This window comes from Podarcis melisellensis (genome assembly GCF_964234715.1).
Source record: "Podarcis melisellensis genome assembly, chromosome: 3".
NCBI classification, from domain to species: Eukaryota; Metazoa; Chordata; class Lepidosauria; order Squamata; family Lacertidae; genus Podarcis; species Podarcis melisellensis.
In genome coordinates this window covers 88,907,538-88,925,292 of record NC_138530.1, presented here as the reverse complement: position 1 = coordinate 88,925,292, position 17,755 = coordinate 88,907,538, and the positions used below count along the sequence as shown (strand labels likewise).

The 17,755-nt window shown below is 40.7% G+C and overlaps 1 protein-coding gene across 26 annotated transcripts in view; it reads right to left on the bottom strand.

The window, feature by feature from the left end:
- Nucleotides 1-3,958: 3,958 nt before the first annotated feature.
- Nucleotides 3,959-17,755, bottom strand: part of LOC309366917 (dystonin-like) — a 301,144-nt gene continuing 287,347 nt past the window's right edge. For 16 of the 26 annotated variants that reach the window (XM_081905865.1, XM_081905854.1, XM_081905859.1 and 13 more), the window contains 6 exons: nt 12,499-12,616; nt 9,544-9,612; nt 8,583-8,782; nt 8,023-8,133; nt 5,784-5,907; nt 3,959-5,019 (listed from right to left, as the gene is read on the bottom strand). In XM_081905865.1, the coding sequence (XP_081761991.1) occupies nt 4,754-5,019; nt 5,784-5,907; nt 8,023-8,133; nt 8,583-8,782; nt 9,544-9,612; nt 12,499-12,616 (888 nt within the window). In that variant the 3' untranslated portion in view covers nt 3,959-4,753. Of the gene's footprint in view, nt 5,020-5,783; nt 5,908-8,022; nt 8,134-8,385; nt 8,413-8,582; nt 8,783-9,543; nt 9,613-12,498; nt 12,617-17,755 lie in introns of all 26 variants that reach the window. The other 10 variants (XM_081905875.1, XM_081905877.1, XM_081905868.1 and 7 more) reach the window with 3 other exon arrangements.

The window sequence follows — 17,755 nt, the reverse complement described above, 5'->3', positions numbered from 1 at the left end:
TTGAAGAGGCTTGATTAACGTATATTTATTTTTGCTTCTTCACTTGTCACTTCACTTCTTGCATTTACTCATGACAATACACAGAAGCCTCTGAAAATTCATATCTAAGGCTATTTCTGCCTCAGCCAGGATCAAAGATGGAATAAGAAAACCTGAACTCTTCTTAACGATTGTAAAAAAAAAAATGCTGACGTTTCAAAATGCCCTATTTGCCATTCATTTCTCAACATACAACCTGCAGCAGGATTTAGTGAAAATGGCCAGACGTAAGGATGAGGCATTACAAATGAAAATCAAATTTGGGACATTTCCACCATGAAAGGCATGAAAACAGAATCGTGTTTGTTATAGTCGTTTGCTGGAAGCGCAAAAAATCATCAAAGCATTTCTGAGGTAAACCGAGGCTGACTAGGAGGGCACCACATTCAGAGGCCTACAGTTTTCTGGTGATTTGCCAGGCCACACTCTGAAATAGTCAGGGATCATATTGGTGAAACTGCTTTGCATTTTCAGTCTTGGACTGTGTCAAATAAATATTAGAAGCAGAAATAATGTCCAGCATTGTAAAGGTCAAATTTAATGCTAGTTAGTTTCTTATCACTGCACTTCATTGTTTCTCTGTAAAATAAAGGCTCTCTCCGGTCAGGCATTCTTTTGACCGCCATGTTAGAATAAAGCAAACTATGTTGAAAAGATACAGTGTTAATGTAAGCACCTTAAATAAAGAGAACAGAATAATTTACCAGCTAGCACAATGAACGAATGACTGAGTGGTGCAGATGTAACTTCTTTTGACTTAAAGGCAGCCAGTAATTTCAGTTCTAATGCAGCTGCTCTTGAGGATTGGGTGGGACTTTTAAAAAGGCAAGCAGATCAATTGTGTGCTTCATTATAAACAACATACTGGCACGTAGAAAATCTCTGGATATGAAAGCACATTTTCACTGCAATGTGCAAAAGTGGGCTGCAAGTGTTTTTCATAATACAAGTTCCCTGATTTGCCTGGAATAACATGATCTCTATTACAGTAAATTGTAATGTGTTAAGTGGTTCAGATCTCCACATTAAATGGGAACAGTATACAAATATGATCAAACTGAGGTACTCCCCTCCCCTTTGTTGCATATCCTTGCCTGCAATATGAGCAAAGGTGACACCAGTATTTCACAGACCACTATATTGTAAAAAGAAACTGTATAGGCCCTGCCATGCATGCTTCAGTAAGAACTGAGTAAGGGACCTTGTAGACTATTTTATTGCGGGCTTATTCTGCAACATGGTCTTGGCACTGTAATAGAGCATTAGAGGTGAATTTATTCTGCTTTAGTTTGGTTCTGCAATGCTGCTCCAATGCTACCACATTATTACTGTCTGGAAGAGCTATAGCACGACAAAAAATAAACCAGAATATCTGTGGTAGAGAAAGTTACAGGATTTTAGCAGGAAGTTAAGGGATATACACTGATTGGAAATGGAAAGCATAACTGCCTCCAAACCCTTGCAGGTGCAAACAGTATCGAAAGTGGGACTGTGTATGACTGCTCTTATAACATAATGGCCACATATCACAATGAATGCACCACCATAAAATGTACTTCTGCAAGGGCCCCCGAAAACCAATCCATTGAACTAGTCAAACCCACAAGTTGTAGTCAAACTATGAATCCTTCAGAGGATTATTAGAATAAAGAATAATTAGTATCTCACAAATGAGCAGCTCTCATGCTTTGCCAGTACTGGAATTGTGGGCAGCTGCTCAGACTAACTTTGACAAGGAAAACAAAGCCATTTAAAGCTTACCAAGTTCATCAGTAGTTCAGGAACCACAAGTAACCATCTGTTTAGTGGCAAGTATGGCTTGTTATTTTGCTGCTAGGCAAAATCCAAATGGAGTATTAAATCTCTAATTTAAACACATATGCTCCAAAGAAGTAAAAGGCACACAAAAATAATGAGAATGTATCCAAAACCAAAAATAGGCATTTCTGCTGAGGAAAGCATTGTGTTCTGGTGTTAGAAGCAAATATTCCCAGAGGTATTAATTGTAATATAGAATGATCGCACCTAATTTTTACCACCTGGATACTCTCTGTGCCCTGCTGCAATATTGCTGGGAGTTCCTGGGACCAAGATGAAGAACTTGGATCCAGGAAGGCTGAGTTAAAGTCCCTCTGCCATAATGGTTGTGTGATCTTGAACAAATCAGCCTCACTCTCCCATGTATAAATGGGAAACAACAGCAAGAGCAACCTAACTTACAACCCAACTTTAAATCTAAATCTTTAAAGATTTTGAAAGCACTTTAAAAATAAAAGTACAGTGGTAATGCTTAGCAGCGGGAGTCCATAAGGCTTTGTCATTTCATGAGTGTAAGGGAAATATGTAATATAATAAAAGCAGAGGGGAAAGTGGGTCAACACTGAGGAGTAAAAGTATCTTTTTTAAACCTGTAATAAAAATAATCAAGAACTGTTTTTTACCCCTTCACAATATAAATCATCTGTGATCCTGTTTGACCTTGCATTCCTTGCAGTGGTTGTTGATCCAGCCTATGTGGTTAAATAAGCAAACACATACATTTTTATCTCTGATGTTTCCTCCAAGGAACCCAGGGTGGTGCACATGTTTCTCTGTTCCCCTATTTTATCACCACTACCTGGTAAGCTGGGCTGAGAGAAATGGATTGGCCCAAGATCTCCCAGTTAGCTTCATGGCTGAGTGGAGAATTGAACCTGGGACTTCCAGGTCCCAGTCTGACTCTAACTGCAACACTACACTGCAGTAGTACCTTGGTTCCCAAACGCCGAAAACCTGGAAGTGTTCTGGTTTCCAAACATTTTTCGGAAGCCGAACATCCAATGTGGTTGTCGGCTATTGTTTCTGGGGTGCCTGCACCCATCAGAAGCCGCGCCTTGGTTTTTGAACATTTTGGAAGTCAAATGGACTTCCAGAACGGATTAAGTTTGGCACTTTTGGTTTTGCTATTTATTTTGCATTTTTTGTTTTGGAGGGGTTTTTTTGTTAATTTGTTTTTGTGACTGTGTGGAACCCAGTTCTGCTACTGATTGATTGTGTGACTGTGGAAATGGATAAAAGCACCCTCCCCTTCCAAACAATGACTATCATCAGTGCAGGTAAGAAAAAAAAATTTAATTTTTATCATCTACAATACTGTCTTATTTATTTTATAGTACAGTACATTCATTATTGCTTTCATTTTATGGATCAGTGGTCTCGTTAGATAGTAAAATTCATGTTGAATTGCCGTTTGAGGGGTTGTTTTTAAAAGTCTGGAATGGATTAATCTGTTTTGCATTGCTTTCTATGGGAAAGCGCACCTTGGTTTTGGAACGCTTTGGTTTTGGAATGGACTTCTGGAATGGATTAAGTTTGAGAACCAAGGTACCACTGTATGGGATTGCTCTACTTGGGACCCACTCCTGCACCACTGGATGTGTGTGTGAAATGGGAGCTTAACTCTCACAGCTTTTCCCTCAAAAGCATGGAAACATACCATTTTTTAAAGACTGGAGATTTGTAGTCTCTTGAAGAGATACAATTACCAGAATTCCATGGAAGAAAGCCTTGACAATTGGTTTACGTTAAAATGTAGATGTTTCCTAGTGCATTATTTCTGCTTGCAAACGAAACCATGCTCTGCCTCAATTCATCTGACCTCTTCCTAGTCTTTCTCCACACTGATTCACTCAGTATTATTTTATTCACTGGTCAACAGTATGGAATTCTTGTTGAAGGCATGAATGGTGTATTGTGCCTTATGACGTGCAAAAATTGATATACTGAAGGAATCCAATGATTGCATGAAATGTGATGGAGAAATGGGAAAAAATAAGGGTTGTTCTGAAAGTAATGATCTGAATCTTTCAAATCATGTACGATGTAAAGTTGACACAGAACACACACCTCCATGGGATATAAGGAATACAGTAGCAACAAAGAGAAGGGACAAGCTTTATTTCATATTTTTTTTCCTTTTCTTTCTGCAAGCAAAACTGCTTTGATATAAAATGAGTCCAATGATGCAGTGCTATCATCCACTCAAGCAAAAGAAAACCTCACGCTGACGTGAATGCAGATTATACTGGCATTCTGATACAAGTGTAATAATTCTAGATTCCAGATGGTGTCTGGCCTTTAAAGCAATGGCACAGAAAATGCTGCAAAATATTGGAGTACTGAAGTACTGGCAAGTGCTCTTTAAGTAACTCTCTCTGTGAATTCTCTGTAGGATAATGTTTGATTAACTGCAGTATGAACTGTGTCTTCTGTTTCTTAGTATCCCTGCCACATGCCTCTTCGAGTCCACTGCATTAGTTCAAAATGCATAATGTTGACTGTTGTCTTTTTCATCTGTATTAAGACAAAGTTATGAGGTATCCTTTACTGTTAATCTAATAATGAAGTGACAGGCCTTGTTGACTTAGGACGCAAAGACAATTGTACATTCAGTAATTGCTTTTAGTGATCTCTCTACACATTACTGCAAACAACCGTTAGTTACATTGAAAAAAAACTTTCTCCTTTTCACATATGATATGGCATAAACGAAACAAAATTTGACAAAAATCATACACATAAAATAAACAAGACAAATACACAAATAAGGCCATCTGCAAAATTAAAAATCCAACTCTCGTAATATTTCACAATAATTTCTACAGAATATTTTACATCTTAAAAACTTAAATATTTAATGCACAGGAAAAAGGTGGTCTTGACAGAGCCAACCACACTATCTCTTGGAGGACTTGTCTAATTTGCTGGCCGGCGACTTTCTTTGCGGAGTTGGAATTTTGGAAGGTTTTCCAGATGCTGAGCGAGAATTGGGTCGGGGCGTTGGCCTAATTGGGGTATGAACAGTCTCCGATACATCCGAGCACACAGACTGAATTTCTGAAATGTCAAAATCCGATGCGTCACTGCCCCGGCGGCTGCTTGCTCTACTGCCAGCCTTGCTTCCTGCTCGACTTCCAGGTCTGCTTGGTGTTTTTCTGGTGTCTGCATGAGGAGGAGAAATGCACCCATTGCAATTAGAGTGAGCAGGGATAACGAAGGCTGATTTTATACTGGCATCATCAAGAGCTTCATGGTGCTCCATTATGAGCATCCAGAAGTCTACTCAAGCGGAGTGCTGCTCTTTCATTACAAACCAGACGATAAAACTGTGGCTACTAGTCATTGCAGCTTCTATCTAGTGGTTGGGTTTCACTGGTAAGGAGGCTGCTGCTACACTCACATCCTGATTGTGGGCTAACCATCCTGATTGGCCATCGTGAAAACATGATGCTAGACTGGATGGGCCTTTCGTCACATTCAGCAGGGATGTTCTGGATGCTACCCACTGGGCACATCAAGTATACCCTGTTTGAATCCTACATGGGTACATCAGAGCCCCTCTGTTATGTGCAGCTGGTGGATACGAGTCAGAGCAATCTACTGTTTTCAATGCTAATTATTTCCCCTTTAAAGTGCTTTGCATCACAAGTGGAACTTTTCACTCTAGCTCCTTCTGCTCTGGTATCATGAAACTCACAAGTTAGACATGATATAAATATGCAGTTCCAATTTTACATCCCAGCTTCAGTGGACCAGAATTTCATCAGGACCAAGGCCTTGATTCAAAGCAGGATGATCTACCACATTTCAGCCTCCCAAAGAAGCAGATCCCACTCAATGTGTGTACATGCAGTAGTCTACTTTTTACTCTTTGTATTAGGTACTAGCATCCCAGAGACATTTATTCCAAGCTCTCCAGTGCTCACCTGCAAAATGTGCCCTGACTCTTGTTGCTGCTGTTGAAATGAGGCTGCTGTCTTCTCCAGAATGGAAACCCTTTCCAGACAGATATCCTGGCAATCTAAGTTTACTCCCTTGTATTGGAGTCCCCTGTAGGACACAATGAAAACTGAATGAAACAAACCCATTATGTTCTGCAACAAACAAGAGCTGAATTTAGGACTCCATCCATATCACCTTCTTCGGAACATGCATGGCAAAGAAAAAGCTATTCCAAAAAGTGATGACATAGGAATATTTAGTTAATGAGTTGGAAAGGGAACCAAATGGTAATAATATCTAGTATGTAAAGCACTTTACCTGTCACTGTATCTCTTCCTTCCCTCCCTCAATGTTTCCCAGTTATCAATTTTTAGTTTATAAGCTTCTTGAGAGCAAGAACCTGGTTTTGCTTACATAACTTGGTAAGGTGCTTTGTACACTGATGACATTGTATAAATGAACATACAAACAAACAAAAAGAATGGCTTTTTATATTTACATGTCAAGATGTAATATACCTGCCAACTTAGGATCACACTTCATGTATCTGATGAAGTCAACTCTAAACTACAAAATCATGAGTTTACTCTACGACAAGACATTTTGCTATTTTTTCTGCAACAATGTGTAACGTGTCTATGTTTCTGAAAAATGCACCACTGTGTGACTAGACTGAAGGATCACTGTTTAGTCATCAAGGCAATATGGAATTATTTCTGACCAGGGAGGACTATTAAATTGCTGCGCTGACACTTCTTTGGTTTGCTAGTAATAGCTAAATGCAAATAGGAAGTTTACACTGAGGCTATGCTATTTGCTGAAGTATGGAGAAAAAGAAAGCATAATATTAGAAACTGTCAGCAATTCATATTCTGTATTGTGTTTTAAATCCTATGGATATTTAGGAGTAATAATTCTGTACATGTAATAAATGTATTTTATGGGAAGGATAGCTAAGGAGGTGTTTCGCTACCTAGTAAGCAAAGCCATACAAAAATCTCAGAAGTTAGTTGTAGAAAAAGCTGGAGGGAAAGTAGCAGAAGTGGTAGCCGCCACAAGCAAAAGCAGTGATAACACATTCTTCTCAGCACTAACCATTGATGTATTGCATACTCTAATATAATTTTGTATTATGCGAGAAGACAGCAGTATTATGTCAGCAGGAGACAGTCTACTGATTTAATCTTTGGCTCCTTAATCAACAGTAGACTCTTTCAATCTTTTATGTATTTCAGTTCTCAATATTCCCTTGTTCTAAACAAGCAAGGCTATCAACCATTTCCCTATGAGAACTGAGAAATTATAGCATGGGTTGTTTCCCCAGGGTTGGCACTTAAAGATACTTTGGATCCTAAATATTTTGGTGGCTGCCACCTACCCAGTGTTCCACAATCACCAGATAATTAATCTTAATGCACGTTTGTACCATGAGGGCACGAAGTGAGGCGTTATTGGCGGCTCCTTGAGATATATGGAGGACCAAGCCAGATGCACTGTAAGATATTTTTATTTTCACTCATTTTTAATGGCCAGGGTAAAGCAGATATGGGATATATGCAATGCAATCTCATCTTTTTATCTAGTTTCCTAAGCATAGTATTTATAGTTTCTATTTCTTGCTCTGAGCTGTTGGGATGGGATGGGCTAGAAATTAAACTCAGGCCATAGTTCAACATGGAATAGAAAGTGTTTTAGTTTATTGATTTTGGTGTGCTTAGCTCTGAGGCAGACTGAGGCCTAAGTAATAAATGGGGTCAAACACAGCCAGAACACCAATGGCATACTATTAGGTAAAATAATATTGGACTGACTTAATGTTAGTGCAGGAATCTGAAACTTCTTGCATTTCACATAACTTTTCATTAGGCAGAATGGTAATGCACCAGGATCTCCTATTTATCTAACTGCTTATCTAGAGCAAACTAGATGATTTCAGTTATAAATATCTTAGACTCCACATATAAAGAGCTGATTCCTAGTTTGACCATAGTTATATAGAATTTAAAGACATGCTCATCAAGACCCAAACAAACTCAAATGACTGATCAACTTATAGATTTAAAAAGAGAGAAAGTAAAATTGCTGCATAGAAGATTGAAAACAAACAGAGTGCATTAATATGTAAGGAAGGTACAGCATAGCTGGGCAAGGAACTGTAGTGAATGTTAGCTAAAAGGATAGTTTTAGTGAATGTTAGACTAGAATATCCATCCATTACTGTACCTCTGTGGATGACACTTGATATTCAGAGCACTCTGGAGGTTTACAAGGAGATGATGTTTTGCTGTTTATCAACCATGGTTTACCATAGTTGCGTGTTAAATGATGGGGTGTCTGTATGGAACAATGGCAAATCACAAGGGTGAAGAACAGGCGATGGAAAACAATGTCATGGAGAGGAATATTCAGATTATGAATACTGAATTTCACAGTAAAAGTCAAAAACAAAATGACACCAAAACAAAGCAGGAACAGTTGACAAGCATTCTATACGAAAGAGAATGTATGTGTGCTTTTTAAAATGCAATGGTGGGTTAATGGTTTTTTCATTGTTGTTGTTTTTTTCCACTTTTCTAATTAGCTTACATGTTTTTTCCCAGGCTTGCACGACCGCTGCAATTGTAAGGGAGGAAACAATAAAAAACTTTTGTTAGCTTTCTTTGAAAAATAAAATAACCAGAATCTCCCCTATTTGTTTTAGGGTAGCATTATGGTGAACTGTAGCAAGCTTGGCCTGATTTTATTAACTGCATTAAATTTCATCTGCACCACTCCAGTCATACCTTGGGTGTGCTGGCAGCAAGAGCTGATGTTGGAGTTCCTTGAGCAGGTGGATTTGACACAGACATGGATCTGTTGGGTGAAGCACCCCTTGAAGAAGGTCGTGATCTGCGTCCCCTTTGTCGGAAGGCAGCCATGCTTTGGCTAGCTCCGTCTGCCAAAATGAATTTCTCACGTAGCTCCATGTTCGTCCTCCCTTTAGCTAGAGGATGCGAAAGAGAGAAATTGAGAAGTCTGATTATTTCCCCAGCTGCCTGTCCATATCGCTGGCTTTGCTAGAGCTAAACAAACAGGCCAAACAATTCAAACACATTAGTGAGTAATGCATTTGTTTGAGACAAAAAAAGTTCATTTGCAGAATATGCGCATCTAACATTTTACGCTAGCGGAGATGAACTGCTGTCAACATAAATCAGCATGATAATGGAATGGCTCAACATGCTATTTGGTTACCAATGCACAGACTCAACCTGAAGACCCATTTGACTAATGCTACCACTGTTTGGATGATTCAGAAACAGATGCTGGCTACGATGAGTAAACATGGAGAGAAAAGCATAAAAACCATATTAGTTCTAAGCTATATAGTAATGCAGTTGGGCAACATGCAGTGACAAACAGAAACTCCCAAACTGTGAAGAAGTGATGGGATGCTGGGCACAGACAAACGCAGGTATAGAGGCAAAGGTGAGAACTTCCCACAAGGTTCAGATGCGTAAACAGGTTAGCATTTGGTTTTCTCTGTCTTAATGGCAATTGCTTTTGAAACACTCTTTCCGAGCATATCAAAGGAAATTTAGAAGCAAGCTCTCAAGCACCAGCCAGTGCAATAAGTGTTAAGGCTAAAAAATGTGAAACGTGAAGCGTTGTGTTAAATATATATTTGTATATATCAAAGCAGAGTGGGTAGGAAATGGAAAAGAACATTAAGAACAGGAGAGACAAAGAGAGGGGTTTGCCAACCTATAGTAGGCTGAGTGGTAATTGAAGAGTTTGATTCCGAACGTAACATTTTACTCCCATGATGATGAACTAGAAAAAATGACACAGGATATGGGTCATATTAAAAGAAAATTGTTAGCAGGAGAAGAAATCAATTACAGCAGTTGCATATGCAAGAAGATTCAAAGCTGCAGGCCAAGGACAGATCTTAAGTGATTAAAAGTTCTCGCTAAGTGTTCCTAAGCAAGGTCGTGGAGTTTTCTTCAGCAAAAGAAACCACTCTTGGTGTAAGCTCAGCTGCAGACAGTCCCAATGTCATCATGTAGGTAAAAAAAAGAAAGTAAGTAGTTTCTTTGCCATCTTCAAAAAGGGATGTTCTATCTTCATACTTCTTAAGGTTGCATGAAATGAGGACACAACATATCACACAGTGCTTTAATAGAATGAAACCTAGTCACCATTAAGACACCCAACAGGTTTGCATATGATTTAGTTTCCACATAAGAGCTAGTGTTTCCATGGCAAATTTGATGAAGAATGCAATCTTACGTTCCATCCTTTTGAGACAGGTTTATCTCTGAAATTATGTTGCCCTTTGAAAGGGATTTTGTGGGTGAAGTACCCCACAAATTGAAAACAAAAAAATTCAGACTCATATTCAGTAATACTGAAAATCACAAATGAACTATCCTTGCTGAAAACCTTTTCAGAAAAAAATAATCTCTCCATATTGATTCAATTTACACAGAACGCTGAACCATGGTTTATGTTAGTGATGAGCTGTAGTGAGCTCTGGACTTCTCCCCTGCCTTGTCCTCCTCTGGTGTGGCCGTGAGAAAGGATAAGAAGCTTCTGCTTCCACTTTAAGCAACTACAGTTTTGCATGATGTCCAAACCTAGATGTCCAAATTAACCTTAACTATGGTTTATTGAAACAAGTCATCTTCTTAAACTATGGTCTGAAGTTGGCTTGTTTAAATAAGTGGTTAAGATTAACCACATTTTGTCCAAATCCAGATGATAAAAAGCTGTGGTTAATTTAAAACAGAAGTTAATGCTTCTCGTGGTTGTGCGGGAGGAGGAAGGGAAAGGCATAAACTACAGTAGCAGCCATCACATCTTCCATATTTGTATACACTGGTGTTGAAGAACCCAATTCCTGTAACGGGAAGTTTGGTGATTATCAGCTGGAGATACCAGCTGTTGTTGTTTTTTAAAAGCAGCAACAATAAATATGTCAAATCAAGTACCGTTCACCTGACTTAGGTGGAACATGGGTGGATTGTAGGCATCTCACAATGTAGGAATAAAATAGCACATGTAATGTGTTATTATAGGAGTCAATTATATTCAGTCAGAATGCTACATTCCACTTTTGTCCTGTTAAGTTTCTTCAGAGTATGAAATGGGATGATGGAATCAGGTGGATCAATGTAGGCTGTGTAATTATCTCATTTATTCCTGTACAGCAGGAATGTAAAATGTGACTCAAGCATAACGTAATTAAAACAGAATTGAAGCAAGTTTTCCACCTGAGGCACAGTTCACTCTTTTTCTCAACACTACAGGTAACATCCAGTCATATGATCCTTTACTAAACAGAAAGAATTTTAAGTTGTAGTTTCAATTGTATCTGATAAAATGGTGGCTGGATAAGTAAGAATTAGGAAAAAGAAATATATAGCCCAAAGAAGCATGTATACCACCACAATGTTTACTTTTCAGGCTGAACTTGCAGCATTACGTATAGAATTCACAGTTTTAACTACAGAGAAAAATAATCTAATATATGCCCAATAATGTTTTCTGTAGCTACTTTTCATTTTTGAGAAATACAACACTACATTCACCACCCCATCTTAACATTCCTTTTGTACATTCACAACATAAAACTGGGTGATGCCCTTTATATTATTCCCTCTGGGATTAGCAAGTAGTTACTATTTTACTTACCATTTCCACTGAACTTCTGGAATTTTGCCCCCCAAAGTGATTGCTTCACTTCACCTCTTGGTGAGCCTAGCCCAACCAATCCCATGCCTACTGCATTCTATCAACACACACAGCAGGCAGACCTAGGACCCAGAAATGATTTCAACCAAACCCAGGCTACCCTCTTCTGTGAATCAGGTTTTAGGCTTATAAGGCTGTTAAGATGCTACAGTGAAATCTGCTTACAAATCTGGGCTCAATAGATTAGAATCCTTGGAAGATCTAGGCCACAAACCAGTGAGCCATTTTCCCCTTCAGCTGTTCACCATGAGCCAGGCTACATGTTACACTCACCATAAGAGTGGTCCCACCACAGTTTCTGCTCTTCCCCCCTCCCAACTCTGAGGGAAAATTAGCTAACAACAGAGAAAAGGGGAGATAACCAATGGACAGGAAAGGGAAACCAGCACTTCCTCCTTTCCTGTATGTGTGGTTTCTGTGTTCCTGACAGCTTTTCATTCTGTTGGTGTGAGAGAGCCAAAGAAATTCCTTGCAAGTCAAGCTCTCACATGGTGAATGCAATGCATAGCCAGAGTATACAGCAGCGCTTTCCAAACTTTTCATGTTGGTGAGACACTTTTTAAACATGCATCGTTTCGGGACAGTAATTCAGTTTTGCATCATTCCACGACACAGTAATTCGGTTTTACTAGCAAACCAGAGGTTAAACTAACCCCTTTCCAGCTCTGGGAGGAGCGTGGGGAGCGTTTGTGTGACACACCTACACACTGCAGCCAACACATTAACGTGTCGCGACAAAGAGTTTGGAAAGCTCTGGTCTACAGTATCTTCAGTAGGTAGTCCTTAAAAATAGCAAGATGTATATAAGTAGGGCATGTGAATCAGTGTTTAACTAAACCAGGGATTTATACAGTTTACATTTCATCCTTCTAACCTCTTCTACCCTAGTTAATCCATGACAGCAGTTGTATATACACTATTAATGGGTTTAATAGTCATATGTAAAGAAGTCTTCCTACATACCTCTGCAAGGATCATTTTTCACTAAGAACTCATCAAGTGCCATCCATCCGCCTCCAACTCGAACCATAACTGTGCTCCGCAGAATGCGGACAAGACGGAGTTGCTGGGAGTCACCAAACTGTGCAGGAAGACAGGAAATCAAGCTCAAGGTTTCCTACAAGTTCTAAACAGCACAGTGCGCTCCAAGCCAAGAGGGTTAAAATTAGCCACGCACAATAAGCTCCTAAATCATTAGTAGAAAAATCACCAAAGAGTTTTGCATTATGCATATGGTAAAGGTTGTTTTCAAGTTGAATGCAACTGCATTAACCCAAAAGGTAGCAATGAGATTGGTGGGGGAGGGGAGGGAGGCAGAGCACAAGGGTATAATGCTGCTAGGTTTGATTGCCCCTCCCCCCTTGATTCTTGAGAGCCACATGGATGTTTCTCAGATCTTTTCAAAGGAGAAAAATTAGTCATGTAATACAGGAAGCTATTGTATCATGGAATTGTACTGTCAATACTGAAACCTTCACTGATCTCTCCTTGAAAAAATGATAAGAATATTTCCACCGAAATATGGATTAGAACTCATTATGAGGACACTGATCTACAGAACAAATATTACAGTGATGACCACTGAATAAGTCAGAAAAAACAAACTTTTATTGTTATTTCAAAAAATAACAGCCTTCTGGAAAGCTGCCCCTTAGAATAGCCACTAAAGGGCTTTTCTAGGCAAGTGTTGTATCATGTAACAAATAGAGTTTTTGTGAGGGATCCAGTTATCTTTCTTCAGGGATGCCCTTCTTCAAGGGGTGCTATTTTTTTTAGCATTTTGTGACCATTCTCCCACACATTATGTGTATTTCTATAGCCAGTGTGAGAAGAAAGAAAAAATAAGCTGGATTAGGGCAATGGCCCATCTAGGCCATCCTGCTCTTACAGTGGCCAAACCAGGTGCTTGTGAGAAACCCACAAGCAGGATTCAAGTACAAGAGCACTCTCCCCTCCTGTGGTTTGCAGCAACTGGTTTTCATAATCATTAGTGCCTCCAACTGTGGAGGCAGGACACAGCCATCATGGCTAGCAGTCTTAAACAGCCCTCTCTCCATGAATTTGTCCAATCCTCTTTTAAATTAATTTAGGTTGATAAACTATTGCTGCCTCCTGTGGGAGTAAGTTCCACAGTTTATGAGCTGCATGAAGAAGTAACTTTCTTTTATCAGCCCTGAATCTTCCAACATTCAGCCTCATTGGATGGCCAAGGTTTTGAGTGTCATTAATTAGGTAGCTATTGAATCATTGGTGGCATGTCTCCACTTTTCTAGTAAATGTTTTTACTGTCTATTTTATTCTTTTAAGTTTCATTTTTATGAATGCTGGCTGAACTCCATTATACTACCCCAACACGCAACAATAACAGGCCAGCACCAGCAAGACTATCCTTTGAACTCAAAGTAATAATGCTGCAATTCTGTGAATACTTTATATTTATAAAAAAAACCTAAAGAAACAACAGCTTGAAGGCTGCAGACTCCCTCTCCCCAATGCTAGAGCTCACATCTCCTTCCAGAAGGATAGTCTCCCCAACTTTAATGATGTGGTAATTTTCAGTTGCAAATACGCAGCTTCACTAGCACAAGTATCAGTTTAGAGTTGGGGGGGGGGCCAAAAAAAACACCCTCACATGGTAGGGGCAGGAGCTCCAAGGATCTAAGGCAGTGGTGGCGAACCTTTTAGAGACTGAGTGCCCAAACTGCAACCCAAAACCCACTTATTTAGTGCCAACACGGCAATTTAATATGGGATAATAATGATTGTCTGCATGCACGCATACAAATAGATATAAATTAATTAATAAACCCAGCCAGATGGATGGGGTATTATTATTATTTGCTCTTTTTGTTACTGGCAACCCAGCAGCCGCAGCACTTGTGTGTGTTGCGAAGCAGGCCGTTAGGCAGAGCGCACTCAGGATACTTTCCCTGCATGTGGGTGTGTGGATGTGTATAGATGTCTGTCTGTTTCTCTCTCTCTCTGTGGCCCCTTTGGCGCTTCTCTCCCGAGCATCGGAGAACAAGAGAGAAGCAGAAAGGAAACAGAGAGACAGAGACAGACAGAGGATTCAGCGTGGGACTTGGGGAAACCCGCAGCTGGCAAGCGACTGACCCTTTCATCAGGGAAGCCGGAGTTGCTATGTTGGGTTGGGCTTTGGGTGGGCAGGAAGGAGAACTGAGGCTCATTGGCTTCACAGCGTGCAGGCAGCAAGGTCTCCTGTTGTGAGGTGTCTTCAAGGAGCAGCTCGCCTCCACCCCTTCACTTCTCTCAGCCCCTCTTCATAACACTCACTCCTTCTACACCTCGCCCACCCTCTCACTGGCTCTCCCTCTTCCCCACCCGGTCTGCGCTCTCCAGAACAGGAGAAAGAGCAACCTCCTTCTGAGTTCAAAAAAAGGAGGAGGGAAAGGCAGGGAAATCAGGCTTAGGCAAAAGCCAGGCAGAAGCATCCCGATGTGGCACATTGCAAAGCTGCCCCCTCTTCTGTGTGTTTTCCTTTGCAAAAGCGTGGCCCAGCGTAGCGCTCCCCTCCCTGGCATGGGAGGGCAGGCTCCTTCTACACCCCCACCCCGCTCTGCATCTTGGATCTTGAAAACAGCAGCACAGCCCGAGCCTGCTGTTTGTCCTCAAGGGTAAGAGACAGACCCTTCTGTTAATCGATGGCTAGCTGAGCTGTCGCTCCCCACCAAAATAAAAATCCAAACCCACACCATCACAACCCACTGTCTCCATGCTTCCTTGCCCAGCGCCCTGTCTGTCTTAAATTGCAGCGTTTTTTTGGGGGGGGGAGCTGGTTGGCCAGCACACAACTCTCCCCTCTCCCCACGCTACTGCGGGCAGCATGCACTCTAGGGAGCATTTCCTGCCTACATTGGCGGGGGGGGGGGGAGCTGCACATCTGCCAACCACCTTAGGGAGCGTTTCCCACCCGCAATGGCATGGGGGGAGCGGCTGTCCCTTTGCCAGCCCCCAGTAATGGCCCTGCATGCCATCTTGTGCGCATGCTATCAGAGAGGGTTTTGAGTGCCCACTCTGGCACGCGTGCCATAGGTTCGCCACCACTGGTCTAAGGAGAACAAGTGTGCAAAATTGTACTTCTGCTGTACTTTGTCAAAAGCAAAGTTTTAGGAAGTACATAAATGCTGGTCCTTCAATTTAGTGATCTGGAAATGCTGCAAAATCCCTTAGGTCTCTTATAGCCTGTCCACATGTTCTTATGCAAGTAGTTTGAAAGCATAGCTCCGCTCTTTGAATGTAACATGCATTCCAGACATACTTCCTTTTAACACATATTTCCTCTCTCCATATTGGTTTTATAACTGGTTTTGGTTTTAAAGCATTAATGTGCCAGTTATGCAGAAAGTACCTGAAAAGGGGTGCTCAAACAACATTCTTGCGCACACACCACACACCAAGTCTGAGGGCCCTTTAATATGTACAAGTAAACAATCACTTACTGAAATGTGAAATAAAGAAAGAAAAACAACTGATTCCCCTCCCAAATATTCTGTAGCCTTAGCAAAATTTGTTGGTGAACTAAAGGACTCATTACACTCTGTTGCTTCGTATATTAGTATACATGGTGAAAATCTCTGCACCATTATAGCATAATTTTCAGGCTCATTCAAGTGGCTTAAAGCCTACTTCTCCCAATCCATGAATGTAAACACATGTTTGCATTTAGGGCAACATGTTTAGCCTTAATCTGAGATATGAATGAGCCTTCTGGCAGAGCGCACAGACTCTTCCCTCTTTAAAATACTGCAATAAGCCAATAAGTCTTCAATTCACCATAATTTCCTGTTATGGTTAACAATGTTCAGAACAACCCAGGATCTTAAACCATGGTCTGAAGTTGGTTTAAGATTCTAGCTTGTTCTGAACACTGCAGCCATAGCTTCCCAGTTTGGATGTAGTGGGAAAGTATGTTTAATTGAAGGATTATTGCAGCATGCAGGGAAGAGAGGAGGGAAGAGCAATGTGAGGACAGGGTGTATGGGCAACAAGGCTCATGCATACTTTAGTTCAATAAGCTGCTATAGAATTATCTGACCCAGGCCAATAGGGAACTAAAATGTGGTATAAGGATGGCCGCCTGAGTTTCTCCTTCACTCTTTATATGCACATTTCAAATCTCCTTTCCATGACATTCGTGTCAAATCACTAATACATAAAGTGTCTCCAATAATTCCAGTGGAAGCCTTACACTACCATTGCAAAACACTATGAATCGTAGCTGATGTTGTCAGACTGTAACTGAGAGACCTGACTCAGCTGGCAGTAAGGATTCCATCAGCAGAATGAGGAGAGAAGCAGGTTTGGGATATTCCCCCCTTCCCCGCTGCAGACCCCCCCCCCCAGTCTCACTAAATCTGCCATGGAGGGTCCAACCCTGTGTAGCAGATTTAAAGGAGGGTTGGCTGCAGGGGGGAAGGGGGAAATATCCCAAACCTGCTTCTCTCCTCATTTACATTTCCCACTGTAATAGGAACGTGTTCTGCTCTTTTCTTTTCCTGCCATTGGGATTCACCCCAAACTGCTGCACAGCACACCTGCAGGCCTGACCATTGCAGCAAGTGGAGGAAGGGAAGGACAACAGGACCAGGGGAGAAAGGGCGGGACAAGCCATGGCTGCCTCACTTCTAACTGTACTGTGCAATCTGAAAAGTGCACTAGCAGACTGCAGGGTTACAACCTTTAAATCCCAACCAATGCAAAAGACCTCACTCTTCCATATTATCAATCCAACACATCCAAATATCTTGTCCACCTCCAACTAATCCTCCATTACAGGTAGGATCTCAGAGCCACTCTGTTGCCTGGAAGAAAAAAATAGTCACGAGGGATTCAGCACTTCTTAGCTCAGATTACTGTGATATGTAAGACCAGATTCTTCATGTGGGTACCTATGGGGAGTTCTTCCCAAAGATCACACTAGAAAAAAATGCCGGATTTCATCCTTGGAAAAAAGCTAAGGTAAGCACTACTTGTTTTACAGCCAAATCATGTAACTGAGTTTAATTTTTCATGTACCTTACTGAAACACAGCTTAAGCAAAGGGAGAAAGGCATGTTACTTTTGGGAACCAAACAAGAGGAAAGCATATAAAGTTAACAAATCGAAAATACATAAAGTAATTAGTGGCTGAAGATTTTCTTTCTTTCTTTTTTTTACTCACAAGATTTTATGCTGCATCAACTGTATTTTCTGATGGTCC